General features: G+C 16.8%; 1 protein-coding gene across 1 annotated transcript in view; it reads left to right on the top strand.

Annotated features, from left to right (window-relative positions):
- LOC129616829 (UDP-glucose 4-epimerase-like) overlaps positions 1–16,749 on the top strand; it is a 105,219-nt gene that overhangs the window by 50,884 nt on the left and 37,586 nt on the right. The window contains exon 2 of the mRNA XM_055532376.1: positions 7,508–8,407. Coding sequence (XP_055388351.1) covers positions 7,672–8,407 — 736 coding nt within the window. The 5' untranslated portion in view covers positions 7,508–7,671. The remainder of the gene's footprint in view (positions 1–7,507; positions 8,408–16,749) is intronic.

Raw genomic sequence — 16,749 nt, 5'->3', positions numbered from 1 at the left:
AACTAAAGCTGTCTTCATGAAAGCTATAAAAAACAAAAAACTTACAGCAAATGTAATTCAAGATGAAAATTCAAATATAAACGGTCCTATTTTCATTAATGAAAAATTAACAAGATACTTCAGTCTGTTACATAAACGAGCTAGATTTAAAAAGAAAAAAAGAAATTGAATTCGTGTGGGTAAAAAATGGCAAATTATTTATCAGAAGGTCAGCGACATCAAAAATAATAAGGGTTTTACACGAATCTAATTTAAATGCTGAATGAGATTTCATGTGATTTGCCTTTTTTTACCCATGTCAAAACTTATTATAACATTAACGAAGTTATCTTAGAAGAAAAAGAGTCAATAACAGTCCTTTATATAAATGCTCGAAGCTTAAAACACAAATTAGATGATTTAACATTTTTATTAGATACGCTTAATTGTATTGTACACATAATTGCTGTTACCGAAACGTGAATACTAGAAGTAGATGCAGATTTAGTAAATATTGGATATTACAATAAGGTTCTATCATGTAGAAAAACGAGAGTCGGGGTGGTGCTGGCTTATTTATCCATAACAGTCTGCGGTACTCTGGGAAAGACATCTTTTGTGATGAATACAACAGTATTGTGAGGGTAAATATCAAGTTGAAAAAACGATATTTTACCATTTCTGCTATATATAGACCTCCTGAAAACTCTGCAAATAGTGTTGAGGTATTTTTTCAAAAGCTGGACTCACATTTGGAACACCTAAAAAACCAAAATTCAATCGTTTTAGGAGATTTCAACTTTAACATTAATAATGAAATAGATAAAAATGTACAAAGTTACTTATCTGTTGTAGAATCCAATGGTTTCCGTTTATGTAACAAAGAGATCACTAGACCAATTTCTAATTTATACCATATATTGGTAAATGATCCTAATGCTGGAGTACATATTTCCCTTTTTCATCACGATATTTCTGATCATCTTGGTATGATCGTGGAAATTAAAAATTTACAAAATATAAACAATACTGAAAAAAATGAACAGCTGATTAAAAAAGTCAATTATGAATATGTCAAAAATGAGTTAAGTAGATATGTCGTCAAAGATATTGAAGTTAATAACATAGTAGATGACCTGACATTTAGCGTGAAAATATAGTAAACAGAGCTACCGTTGTCAAAAAAATTAATAGAAAATGTAGTAAATATACTGCACCATGGATAAACGACGAGTGCGCTAAACTAATTCAAAGAAAAAATTACTGGTATGGGAAATACATGCAGAATGGAAGTTCTGAGTATTTCAAATCAAAATATAAGTATTGGATGAATAGATTGACAACTATTAAAAGAAGAAAAAGGGAACAATATGATTGTAAAAAATTTCAACAAGCAGAAGGCGACCCAAAAAAGAGTTGTTGTAAAACAAATAATAAATTCGTCAAACATGCGAAAAGATGATTTTTTCTCAAACTTGGACATTGGTGAAACGGAAAAATTTAGTAGAATTAATAAATTCAATTCGTATTACTGTACAGTAGGTGAAAAAATGGCCTAAAAATTTGACAGCATATATTTTCCGAAGTTGAGAACAGAAAAAGAATTTAAATTCAAATTCATTAATGAATATGAAACAAAAAAACTTATTGCTAAAATCTCGAACTCAGGGTCAGTAGGCGTAGATGAAATTTCACATAAGTTAATAAAAATATGCAAGGAAGAGATTTCAAAAAATATTAAATGTCTAATAAATGCATCACTATCTCAAGGAAAATTCTAGTACTCAAGGAGCTTTGTTTGACGTGGTTTCAGAAATACAATTAGCAATCGATGAAAAAAAACAGTTAAGATCGTATTCTTCGATCTACAGAAAGCGTTCGATTCTATAGACAGAGGTATTTTATTAAAAATGTTACATGAATGTGGTGTCAAGGGTAAGGAATTCGATTGGTTCAAAAGTTATTTAAGTGAAAGAAAGCAATACACGGAGTGTGATAAAATTAAAAGTGATCTACATAATGTACCATATGGGGTGATACAGGGTAGTTCACTAGGACCAACTCTGTTTTCCTGCTATATGAGTGGTTTTGGAGATATAAAATTAAGGGGAAATCCCTTCATGTATGGCGATGACCTGGCAATTATATACAGTCACAAATCGTTAAATCAAGTAGAAAACGCGATACAAGAAGATCTAGTTATAATAAATGACTGGGGGGAGAAACATAAACTTACAGTTAACGCTAAAAAAACGAAGTATATGATAATAAAAAAAAACCAAATCAAACTATAAATATCAAATACAATAATGTGAATCTAGAAATGGTTGAAGCTTATAATTATCTGGGCGTTATAATTAACAGCAGTCTCACGTGGAACATGCAAATACAAAAGCAGATCAAGAAGGCCAGAAGAATAGCTGGAGTTTTTTCGCTAATTAATAATAGAGTTCCTGTAAAAATGAAAAGATCGCTTTATTATAGTATGTTCACAGTACCATTTCCTACTCCATTCACATATGGTGAAACACATCTGTCAAAAATTTAAACGCAATTCAAAAACTACAAAATAAGGCAATCAAAAATCTTTTCGGCTACAAACACAGAACTTCTACAAAATATATTCACAAAGAACACAGAATTTTGCCTCTGCATCTTTACATTAAATACAACTTGGTAACACAAATACACATGATACTAAATAACAACATAAATACATGTATTTCACCACCCGTCAATAAAAACTATCATAACTACAATACAAGAACGGCTGAAAACTTAAGAATATTATCATCAAATATTAGTTTTAATAGACAAGATACTATATACAACATAGCGTATAGAAACTATAATGAATTAGAAAATGAATTTAAAATTAATGAATTAGATAAATTTAAGGCAGTAGTCAGGGACTTTTATTTAAACCAAATTTAAAATACATACTTGTTTTCGCATTAAAATCAAATTAGCTTTTTTTTTTTTTCTTATATCATTTTTGTTATATTGTTTTCTACTTTTTCTTTTCTTTTATTGGATGAATATGTTAAGAAATTAGATTAATCATTATTTTGCATTGGAATAATTTAGATATTTTTAAGTTAATTATTTACAAATTTTGTTATTGTATATTATATATACCTATGAATTTTATACACTCTATTCGAGCGATTGGGCTCTCATGAGATAAAGAATAAATAAATGAAAAAAAAATAAAAAAAAAAAAAATCACGAAGTGTTTGAATTCAAAATCGAATGTACTATATATTTTAAGAAATAAAATTTACAGTACCCATAATTGCAATCATTGTTGGTAGTTTACACTTTTCGTGTGAAAGTAACAACTAAAATTTATGCTAAATTATTTTTTTGTTTATGACGTATTATGACGTGTTTAAAATCAATTGAAATGAAGCATATTTTGTAAAAAAAAAATTTACAGTTACCATAATAACAATTATTGTTTTTAAATGACCATTTTCGTTTATAGCTAATAACCAAAATGTTTGAAATTAAAATTAATTTAATTTTTTAAAATCAATTCAAATGAAGCATATTTTGTTAAAACAAAATTTACAGTTACCATAATAATAATTATTGTTTTTAAATGACCATTTTCGTTTATAGGTAATAACCAAAATGTTTGAATTTGCAATTAAAATGTGTACGTATAACGTGTCAATTACATAAACACTTTGGTATTGGATGTACTATATTTTTAACAATCAAATTTCGGTTTAACAATTGTTTTGTATTTAATTTATACACTACAAGTGTTTAACATCAAACATTTTAATATGTGTATCAACTTTTATTTAGTCTACAATTTTAAGTGTTTATAATCAAAGATGCAATCGCTTTTAATATCAAACATTTCCTTATTTAATTTTACCATTTTGCGGGTTACAACGGAACGTTTTTGATTTCAACAAGCTTTATTTTTTCGGGGCTAAAAACTTCCAATATCTCATTTTTCTGGGACCTTAGAGGCAATACCCTATCAATGCCTTTTGTCCCATGTCTCTAGCCCTTTTAGAAGTACCCGTACTTTTTGACACCTGAGAAGTTATTTTTATTTTTTTTATTTTATTTTATTTATTTATTCAATTTACAGTTACATTTTTAACAATTTTCAATCAATACTATAATATATAAATGTCAATAAACGCCCAACCACAAGAGACATATATAAATGTCTCTTGTGGTTGGGCGTTTTCGGGGGTTGCCGATGGGCCTTTTTCTGTTGGCCTAGTGCATGGGCTTTGCGCGGGTGTACGGGTGGAGCCCCCCTCTCTTACTTGTTTACTTACTTAGTACTACTATTTATTTTTCTTTTTTTTTATACGAGTTGTACCTTTTAAACTTAACTAAACATTATAATCAAACCTGGATAAGATACTACATTTCCCACCAGAATCGTTATAACTGTTATAGTAGTTCAATGAATTTATCATAAGCAAGACTCGGATTTGCTTCTGTTTTAACTGGATACCAACACTCATGTTAACGAAGAAATGATAGCATCAAGAAGTTTATTTTCTAACGAGAAATATTTTCTGAATCAGAATTGCGTGGAGACAGATTACAAGTATTTTAAAGATAACGAAAACATATTATGATAAGTTTATATTATGATATTATGCCTAAATTAAAATTTTCTGCCCCCAGGTCAAAGCCTTTAAAACGACTTTGTTACCTCAAAAAAATATGATCAACGCATGTACTGCTAAAATCAGAAACACGCGTTGGCGACTCTTTTAAAAGTGAAAACCCGTGAATAGACAACAATCGCATATAAATTTCTTTCAAACGTGACTCTTTCAAAATATCAATTTTTAAGTCTCGTAGCGATATAAAATATCGTCAAGTCGATTTTACATTATATACATATAGCTACTTCTCTGGTGCCAGAAAGTAAGGGTACTTCTAGAAGGTTTTGAGATATGGGACAAATGGCATTAGATAATGTTTTGCCTCCAGGGTCTCAGAAAAGTAAGAATTACACCCACCATCCCCCTTTACCGCCTTCACCTCCTCCAAATGCTTTGTCACCGCTTTTTACGAAACGGTACTATTTCTTGTAGGAGTAATTTTTATTTACTTTTGGTAGAATAAGTATTCTATATAAATTGTGTTTCAAGAAAATTGTTGAAGATGATACAATCTACATTGTTTTATCATAATTATGTACATTAAATTTCTTGCAAAATATATTTTTAGGATAAAATTAATGAGAAAATGTAATTTTGTTTCATTTAATATTTACAAATACTTAGGGTAATTTCAGAAAAATATTTAGGGGCGGAAACTTGCTGATATTAATTAAACTAAAGGGTCAAGCTTTTTTAATTTCATTTTACAGGGTCGGAACCTGAGACTTTTTACATAGAAATCGTATGCTATATGCATTACCCTATATAGTATTAGTATTAGTGTTAACTGATTATACATTCTCTTGTTTTATTCCCATGTATTATGAAATTCAAATACATATGTGCATGGATTTTATTAGCGAATTATTTTATGCGTAAACAGTAATTGATCGCTTAAGGTACTTATTGTCAAAAGTATTTTACAATTTTATCCGACATCACTCACAGCGAGGTTCTAAAATAAATTACTAAAAAGATACTAGATCTCAAAGGAACTAATTATTTGTTTAATTATGTACTTTTTCGTAATTATTTTTAAGAGCTTTTCTTATTTTAAGTTTTATCTTATAAAATATTGGGAAAAAACATATCTATATGCATATTACAGTTGTTTTTTTTAAAAAAAAAGGTAAACTTAAAATATCTCAGCCACAGAATGGAACACAATTTCAAAACCACAGGCATAATACTTGCAAGGCTTGCAATACAGGAATAATACTTGCAAGCACACACGACTAGTTATATATATGTAGCTGCTTCTCAGGTGTCAAAAAGTACGGGTACTTCTAGAAGGGCTAGAGACATGGGACAAAAGGCATTAGATAGGGTTTTGCCTCCAGGGTGCCAGAAAAATCTGATATTGGATCTTTTTAGCCGCGAAATAGCTCGATTTTAAGATTTTCTGAAAAAATTTTTGTATAACAAAAGCTCGTTTTTCTTTTATACTTTTTATAATTATAAACATAAACCAAGAAATAAATGATACGTTTTACGTTATTATTAGAAACACAAACCGAGAAATAAATAATATTTGAAAATATAATGATCTCACATATTTTTGGTTCGCATAATCGAATTAATCTTAACGTAAATAAATGTCAGCTTTTATCAGACATCAGATGTTTTGTGACATCTGAATATTAATATTTCATTTGTTATTGTTTTGAACATTACGTTTCGTCAACAAGCTTTAAAAAAATATACATACAGAATATATGTACGTATGTAGTTAGAATTTTATTTTTATTGTTCCAAACGGAAAACTGTAAAATGCTAAATTTTAATACATTCATATGTACATACATATATTTGAATAAAATTATTATTTTGTTTTTGCCTAAACCTTTTCTTTATTTGAAAAATTACATTCATATGTACATATATATATTTGAATACAATTGAAGGGATTAGAAAAAAAAAAGTTCATCTGGCAAATCGCATTTTTCAGGGTTCGAACCTGGGACTTTTTTCATAGAAATCGTATGCTCTACGTATTACCCTATATACATTAGTATTGGTGTTAACTCATTCTACAGTCACGCGTTTTATTCGCATGTATTATAAACTCCAAATAACGTACATGCATTTAAGTAGCGAATTATTTTATGCGTATACAGTCAGTTATCGCTTAAAGTGCTTATTGTAAAAGGTATTTTACGATTTTATGTGACATAACTCAAAGCGAGGTTCTAAAATAAATTAGAACCTGTAGAAGCTTGAAATTTTAGGAGCTTTTAGATTTATTAAATAGTTCATTTCGTTCAAAGAAATTTTTTTTTCATCTCCACTCCCTCACAAGTTATCGCCTCTTGAAATTTGTAATATTTGATTTTTTGACACCTTATATTTCCGAAACCGCAAGCTTTTTCAAATTTCTATAAACACAAAAAGCTATCGGTAAATTCCTTGACATTAAAAAATTTAATTATTTTTGTTAACTCACACAATTAACCCTTAAAATCGAGCATTATGTTAACCCCACTTTATATTAATTTTTGCTTTATTTCAAAGACTGCATAAATCGTTCATCCTGAATATCCCAGAACTAGTTTTGTACACGAATGAAAATAATTTTAATAGTTTGATAGGTGTACAGAGACTGAATTTTCACTTGTTGAAGGGAAAAGTGCTACAATACAAACCATTGGTTTGACCCAACTTTATTATCTTTCATTAGTTGTGAAAATGAATTTCTTTGTATAACCGTAAATTTTCGTAACCGTATTCGTATTTTCATAAAAAAAAAATTAAAATACGACACGCTCGAAATTTCACAATTTGTTTAAATTTTTATTGTGTTACTATTTTATTTTATCTAAAAATTTATTTTATTATAAAAATTTAAAGGTACCTGTAATTCATAAGTGATATATTTTTAGGATATATTGGATCACACTGTATATTAACACTTGCAGAAGCAGGGTATAATGTAGTTGCTTTAGATAATTTTGCTAATTCTGTTAACGGTGAACATGGTGAACCTGTTGCTCTGAAAAGGGTAGAGGAAATTACCGGGAGAAATATTATCTTTTATAAATGTGATATGCTTAATCTAGATAGCATAGACGAAATTTTTTCTAAGCATTCTATTAATGCAGTTATACATTTTGCTGCTATGAAAGCGGTTGGTGAATCGATGCAGCTTCCATTACTTTATTACAAAAATAATATGATTGGAATTATTAACCTTTTAATAGCAATGGAAAAATATCACGTTTATAATTTAGTATTTTCTAGCTCGTGTACCGTATATGGTGAACCAAGCAAATTGCCTTTAACTGAATATGATCACACTGGAAATATTTCAAACGTATACGGAAGAACTAAATATTTTATTGAAGAAATGCTAAAAGATATATCAAAAGCAGATTTGAATTGGAATATCATTGCTCTTAGATATTTCAATCCAGTTGGAGCTCATGTTTCAGGAAAAATAGGAGAAGATCCAACAAAAAAATTTACGAACTTAATGCCATATATTAGTCAGGTTGCAATTGGCAAAAAACCAGTTCTTGAAATATATGGCAGTGATTATGACACTGTGGACGGAACCGGAGTAAGAGACTACATCCATGTAATGGATTTGGCAACAGGGCATATAGCTGCGTTGAAGAAAATTATGTCTGAGCGACTTGGCATAAAATTCTATAATCTTGGCACTGGCAAGGGATGGACTGTTTTACAGCTTATAAGTATATTTGAAAAAGTGAATAAGGTAAAGGTTCCATTTGTGATAAAAGCCAGACGTGTTGGAGACATTTCTTCAATGTATGCGGATGGTAAGTTAGATGGGTTTTATATTTTATTCAATAACTTTGTTCTTTTTTTAAATATTTAGTGTTATCTGAAATTTTTTCTGTATTCATATTTGTCAAACCAGATGTGGTCAACACATACCCGAAGGTGTATTTCTTAGTTTATTAAAAATATTTCATCACATTAAGAGAATGTCTATTGAACAGTTCCTTCAAATATTGAGGGCGCTAGCAACATCTTAGTAAACATACTAAGAAAAATGTAGTTTCGGGTCTTAGAAGAGATTCACAGTAAGCCTTTCGAATTCCAAGAAAAGTCCATCGGATACTTCCGGAACCAAACAAAGCCCAAATATTAAATTTCAAGAAATTCAATTACATAAATCTATAGATATGATACAAAATGTAATATAAGCACACAACTCAATGTTCGAACCCTGGTATACCCAAGAAAATTTCAAGTTCGCTGTTTTAACTCCCTGAATTTCAAGAATATGGCTCAGTTATTTTTCTATATATGTTGTCAGTGATTTTTCTTTATAAGTAATAAATTATTATTACTAAATAATAAATAAAAAATAATAAATAATAAATAATACATAATAAATAATAAATAATAAATAATAAATAATAAATTATAAATAATAAATAATAAATAATTAATAATAAATAATAAATAATAAATAATAAATAATAAATAATAAATAATAAATAATAAATAATAAATAATAAATAATAAATAATAAATAATAAATAATAAATAATAAATAATAAATAATAAATAATAAATAATAAATAATAAATAATAAATAATAAATAATAAATAATAAATAATAAATAATAAATAATAAATAATAAATAATAAATAATAAATAATAAATAATAAATTATAAATAATAAATAATAAATAATAAATAATAAATAATAAATAATAAATAATAAATAATAAATAATAATTAATAAATAATAAATAATAAATAATAAATAATAAATAATAAATACTCGTAAAAAATAATAAATAATAAATAATAAATAATAAATAATAAATAATAAATAATAAATAATAAATAATAAATAATAAATAATAAATAATAAATAATAAATAATAAATGACAAATAATAAATAATAAATAATGAATAACAAATAATAAATAATAAATAATAAATAATAAATAATAAATAATAAATAATAAATAATAAATAATAAATATTAAATAATAAATAATAAATAATAATTAATAAATAATAAATAATAAATAATAAATAATAAATAATAAATAATAAATAATAAATAATAAATAATAAATAATAAATATTAAATAATAAATAATAAATAATAAATAATAAATAATAAATACTCGTAATAAATAATAAATAATAAATAATAAATAATAAATAAATAATAAATGACAAATAATAAATGACAAATAATAAATAATAAATAATAAATAATAAATAATAAATAATAAATAATAAATAATAAATAATAAATAATAAATAATAAATAATAAATAATAAATGATAAATAATAAATAATAAATAATAAATAATAAATAATAAATAATAAATAATAAATAAAAAATAATAAATAATAAATAATAAATAATAAATAATAAATAATAAATAATAAATAATAAATAATAAATAATAAATAATAAATAATAAATGATAAATAATAAATAATAAATAATAAATAATAAATAATAAATAATAAATAATAAATAATAAATAATAAATAATAAATAATAAATAATAAATAATAAATAATAAATAATAAATAATAAATAATAAATATTAAATAATAAATAATTAATAATTAATACTAATAATATATAATAAATAATAAATAATAAATAATAAATAATAAATAATAAATAATAAATAATAAATAATAAATAATAAATAATAAATAATAAATAATAAATAATAAATAATAAATAATAAATAATAAATAATAAATAATAAATAATAAATAATAAATAATAAATAATAAATAATAAATAATAAATGACAAATAATAAATAATAAATAATAAATAATAAATAATAAATAATAAATAATAAATAATAAATAATAAATAATAAATAATAAATAATAAATAATAAATAATAAATAATAAATAATAAATAATATATAATAAATAATAAATAATAAATAATAAATATTAAATAATAAATAATAAATAATAAATAATAAATAATAAATATTAAATAATAAATAATAAATAATAAATACTCGTAATAAATAATAAATAATAAATAATAAATAATAAATAATAAATAATAAATAATAAATAATAAATAATAAATGACAAATAATAAATAATAAATAATAAATAATAAATATTAAATAATAAATAATAAATAATAAATAATAAATAATAAATAATAAATAATAAATAATAAATAATAAATATTGAATAGTAAATAATAAAAATAAATAGTAATTAATAAATAGTAAATAATAATTAATAAATAATAAATAATAAATAAGAAATAAAAAATAATAAATAATAAATATATAATAGTAAATAATAAATAATAAATAGTAAATAGTAAGTAATAAATAATAAATATTGAATAATAAATAATAAAAGTAAATAATAAATAATAAATAATAAATATTGAATAGTAAATAATAAAAATAAATAGTAATTAATAAATAGTAAATAATAATTAATAAATAATAAATAATAAATAAGAAATAAAAAATAATAAATAATAAATATATAATAGTAAATGATAAATAATAAATAGTAAATAGTAAATAATAAATAATAAATATTGAATAATAAATAATAAAAATAAATAATAAATAATAAATAATAAATAATAAATAATAAATAATAAATAATAAATAATAAATAATAAATAATAAATAATAAATAATAAATATTAAATAATAAATAATAAATAATAAATAATAAATAATAAATAATAAATAATAAATAATAAATAATAAATAATAAATAATAAATAATAAATAATAAATAATAAATAATAAATAATAAATAATAAATAATAGATAATAAATAATAAATAATAAATAATAAATAATAAATAATAAATAATAAATAATAAATAATTAATAATAAATAATAAATAATAAATAATAAATAATAAGTAATAAATAATAAATAATAAATAATAAATACTCGTAATAAATAATAAATAATAAATAATAAATAATAAATAATAAATAATAAATAATAAATAATAAATAATAAATGACAAATAATAAATAATAAATAATAAATAATAAATAATAAATAATAAATAATAAATAATAAATAATAAATAATAAATAATAAATAATAAATAAGAAATAATAAATAATAAATAATAAATAATAAGTAATAAATAATAAATAATAAATAATAAATACTCGTAATAAATAATAAATAATAAATAATAAATGACAAATAATAAATAATAAATAATAAATAATAAATAATAAATAATAAATAATAAATAATAAATAATAAATAATAAATAATAAATAATAAATAATAAATAATAAATAATAAATAATAAATAATAAATAATAAATAATAAATAATAAATAATAAATAATAAATAATAAATAATAAATAATAAATAATAAATAATAAATAATAAATAATAAATAATAAATAATAAATAATAAATAATAAATAATAAATAATAAATAATAAATGATAAATAATAAATAATAAATAATAAATAATAAATAACAAATAATAAATAATAAATAATAAATAACAAATAATAAATAATAAATAATAAATAATAAATATTAAATAATAAATAATAAATAATTAATACTAATAATATATAATAAATAATAAATAATAAATAATAAATAATAAATAATAAATAATAAATAATAAATAATAAATAATAAATAATAAATAATAAATAATAAATAATAAATAATAAATAATAAATAATAAATAATGAATAATAAATAATAAATAATAAATAATAAATAATAAATAATAAATAATAAATACTAAATAATAAATAAAAAATAATAAATACTCGTAATAAATAATAAATAAAAAATGATAAATAATAAATAATAAATGACAAATAATAAATAATAAATAATAAATAATAAATAATAAATATTAAATAATAAATAATAAATAATAAATAATAAATAATAAATAATAAATATTGAATAGTAAATAATAAAAATAAATAGTAATTAATAAATAGTAAATAATATTTAATAAATAATAAATAATAAATAAGAAATAAAAAATAATAAATAATAAATATATAATAGTAAATAATAAGTAATAAATAATAAATAATAAATAATAAATAATAAATATTAAATAATAAATAATAAATAATAAATAATAAATAATAAATAAGAAATAATAACTAAGAAATAATAAATATTAAATAATAAATAATAAATAATAAATAATAAATAATAAATAATAAATAAGAAATAAGAAATAATAAATAAGAAATAATAAATAATGAACAATAAGTAGTAAATAATAAGTAATAATAAATAATAAATAACAAATAATAATTAATAATAAATAATAAATAATAAGTAATAAATAATAAATAGTAAATAATAAATAATAAATAATAAATAACAAATAATAAATAATAAATAATAAATAATAAATAATAAATAATAAATATTAAATAATAAATAATAAATAATAAATAATAAATAATAAATAATAAATAATAAATAAGAAATAATAAATAATAAATAATAAATAATAAATATTAAATAATAAATAATAAATAATAAATAATAAATAATAAATAATAAATAATAAATAATAAATAACAAATAATAAATAATAAATAATAAATAATAAATAATAAATAATAAATAATAAATATTAAATAATAAATAATAAATAATAAATAATAAATAATAAATAAGAAATAATAAATAAGAAATAATAAATAATGAACAATAAGTAGTAAATAATAAGTAATAATAAATAATAAATAACAAATAATAATTAATAATAAATAATAAATAATAAGTAATAAATAATAAATAATAAATAATAATAAATAATAAAATAATAATAAATAATAAATAATAAATAATAAGTAATAAATAATAAATAATAAATAATAAATAGTAATAAATAATAAAATAATAATAAATAATAAATAATAAATAATAAGTAATAAATAATAAATAATAAATAATAAATAATAAATAATAAATAATAAATAATAAATAATAAATAATAAATACTAACTAATAAATAATAAATATTAAATAATAAATAATAAATAATAAACAATAAATAATAAATAATTAGTAATGAATAATAAATAATAAATAATAAATAATAAATAACAAATAATAAATAATAAATAATAAATAATAAATAATAAATAATAAATATTAAATAATAAATAATAAATAATAAATAATAAATAATAAATAATAAATAATAAATAATAAATAATAAATATTAAATAATAAATAATAAATAATAAATAATAAATAATAAATAATAAATAAGAAATAATAAATAATAAATAATAAATAATAAATAGTAAATATTAAATAATAAATAATAAATAATAAATAATAAATAACAAATAATAAATAATAAATAATAAATAACAAATATTAAATAATAAATAATAAATAATAAATAATAAATAAGAAATAATAAATAATAAATAATAAATAATAAATAATAAATAATAAATAATAAATAATAAATAATAAATAACAAATAATAAATAATAAATAATAAATAATAAATAATAAATAATAAATATTAAATAATAAATAATAAATAATAAATAATAAATAATAAATAAGAAATAAGAAATAATAAATAAGAAATAATAAATAATTCACAATAAGTAGTAAATAATAAGTAATAATAAATAATAAATAACAAATAATAAATAATAAATAATAAATAATAAATAATAAATAATAAATAATAAATAATAAATAATAAATAATAAATAATAAATAATAAATATTAAATAATAAATAATAAATAATAAATAATAAATAATAAATAATAAATAATAAATAATAAATAATAAATAATAAATATTAAATAATAAATAATAAATAATAAATAATAAATGATAAATAAGAAATAATAAATAAGAAATAATAAATAATGAACAATAAGTAGTAAATAATAAGTAATAATAAATAATAAATAACAAATAATAATTAATAATAAATAATAAATAATAAGTAATAAATAATAAATAATAAATAATAAATAATAATAAATAATAAAATAATAATAAATAATAAATAATAAATAATAAGTAATAAATAATAAATAATAAATAATAAATAATAAATAATAAATACTAAATAATAAATAATAAATAATAAATAATAAATAATAAATAATAAATAATAAATAATAAATAATAAATAATAAATAATAAATAATAAATAATAAATAATAAATAATAAATAATAAATAAGAAATAAGAAATAATAAATCAGAAATAATAAATAATGAACAATAAGTAGTAAATAATAAGTAATAATAAATAATAAATAACAAATAATAATTAATAATAAATAATAAATAATAAATAATAAATAATAAATAATAAATAATAAATAATAAATAATAAATAATAAATAATAAATAATAAATAATAAATATTAAATAATAAATAATAAATAATAAATAAGAAATAATAAATAAGAAATAATAAATAATGAACAATAAGTAGTAAATAATAAGTAATAATAAATAATAAATAACAAATAATAATTAATAATAAATAATAAATAATAAGTAATAAATAATAAATAATAAATAATAAATAATAATAAATAATAAAATAATAATAAATAATAAATACTAAATAATAAATAATAAATAATAAATAATAAATAATAAATAATAAATAATAAATAATAAATAATAAATAAGAAATAAGAAATAATAAATCAGAAATAATAAATAATGAACAATAAGTAGTAAATAATAAGAAATAATAAATAATAAATAACAAATAATAATTAATAATAAATAATAAATAATAAATAATAAATAATAAATAATAAATAATAAATAATAAATAATAAATAATAAATAATAAATAATAAATAATAAATAATAAATAATAAATAATAAATAATAAATAATAAATAATAAGTAATGAATAATAAATAATAAATAATAAATAATAAATAATAAATAATAAATAATAAATAATAAATAATAAATAATAAATAATAAATAATAAATAATAAATAATAAATAATAAATAATAAATAATAAATAATAAATAATAAATAATAAACAATAAATAATAAATAATAAATAACAAATAATGAATAACGAATAATAAACAATAAATAATGAATAATAAATAATAAGTAATAAATAATAAATAATAAATAATAAATAATAAATAATAAATAATAAATAATAAATAATAAATAATAAATAATAAATAATAAATAATAAATAATAAATAATAAATAACAAATAATAAATAATAAATAATAAATAATAAATAATAAATAATAAATAATAAATAATAAATAATAAATAATAAATAATGAATAATAAATAATAAGTAATGAATAATAAATAATAAATAATAAATAATAAAAAAGAAATAATAAATAAGAAATAATAAATAAGAAATAATAAATAATAAATAATGAACAATAAATAATAAATAATAAATAACAAATAATGAATAACGAATAATAAACAATAAATAATGAATAATAAATAATAAGTAATAAATAATAAATAATAAATAATAAATAATAAATAATAAATAATAAATAATAAATAATAAATAATAAATAATAAATAATAAATAATAAATAATAAATAATAAATAATAAATAACAAATAATAAATAATAAATAGTAAATAATAAATAATAAATAATAAATAATAAATAATAAATAAGAAATAAGAAATAATAAATCAGAAATAATAAATAATGAACAATAAGTAGTAAATAATAAGAAATAATAAATAATAAATAACAAATAATAATTAATAATAAATAATAAATAATAAATAATAAATAATAAATAATAAATAATAAATAATAAATAATAAATAATAAATAATAAATAATAAATAATAAATAATAAATAATAAATAATAAATAATAAATAATAAATAATAAATAATAAATAATAAATAATAAGTAATGAATAATAAATAATAAATAATAAATAATAAATAATAAATAATAAATAATAAATAATAAATAATAAATAATAAATAATAAATAATAAATAATAAATAATAAATAATAAATAATAAATAATAAATAATAAATAATAAATAATAAATAATAAATAATAAATAATAAATAATAAATAATAAATAATAAACAATAAATAATAAATAATAAATA

Source organism: Condylostylus longicornis, unplaced genomic scaffold (assembly GCF_029603195.1).
Source record: "Condylostylus longicornis isolate FDR11 unplaced genomic scaffold, ASM2960319v2 ptg000299l, whole genome shotgun sequence".
Lineage (NCBI taxonomy): Eukaryota > Metazoa > Arthropoda > Insecta > Diptera > Dolichopodidae > Condylostylus > Condylostylus longicornis.
The sequence above is the reverse complement of the archived record's forward strand: the minus strand, read 5'-3'. Positions and strand labels throughout refer to the sequence as shown.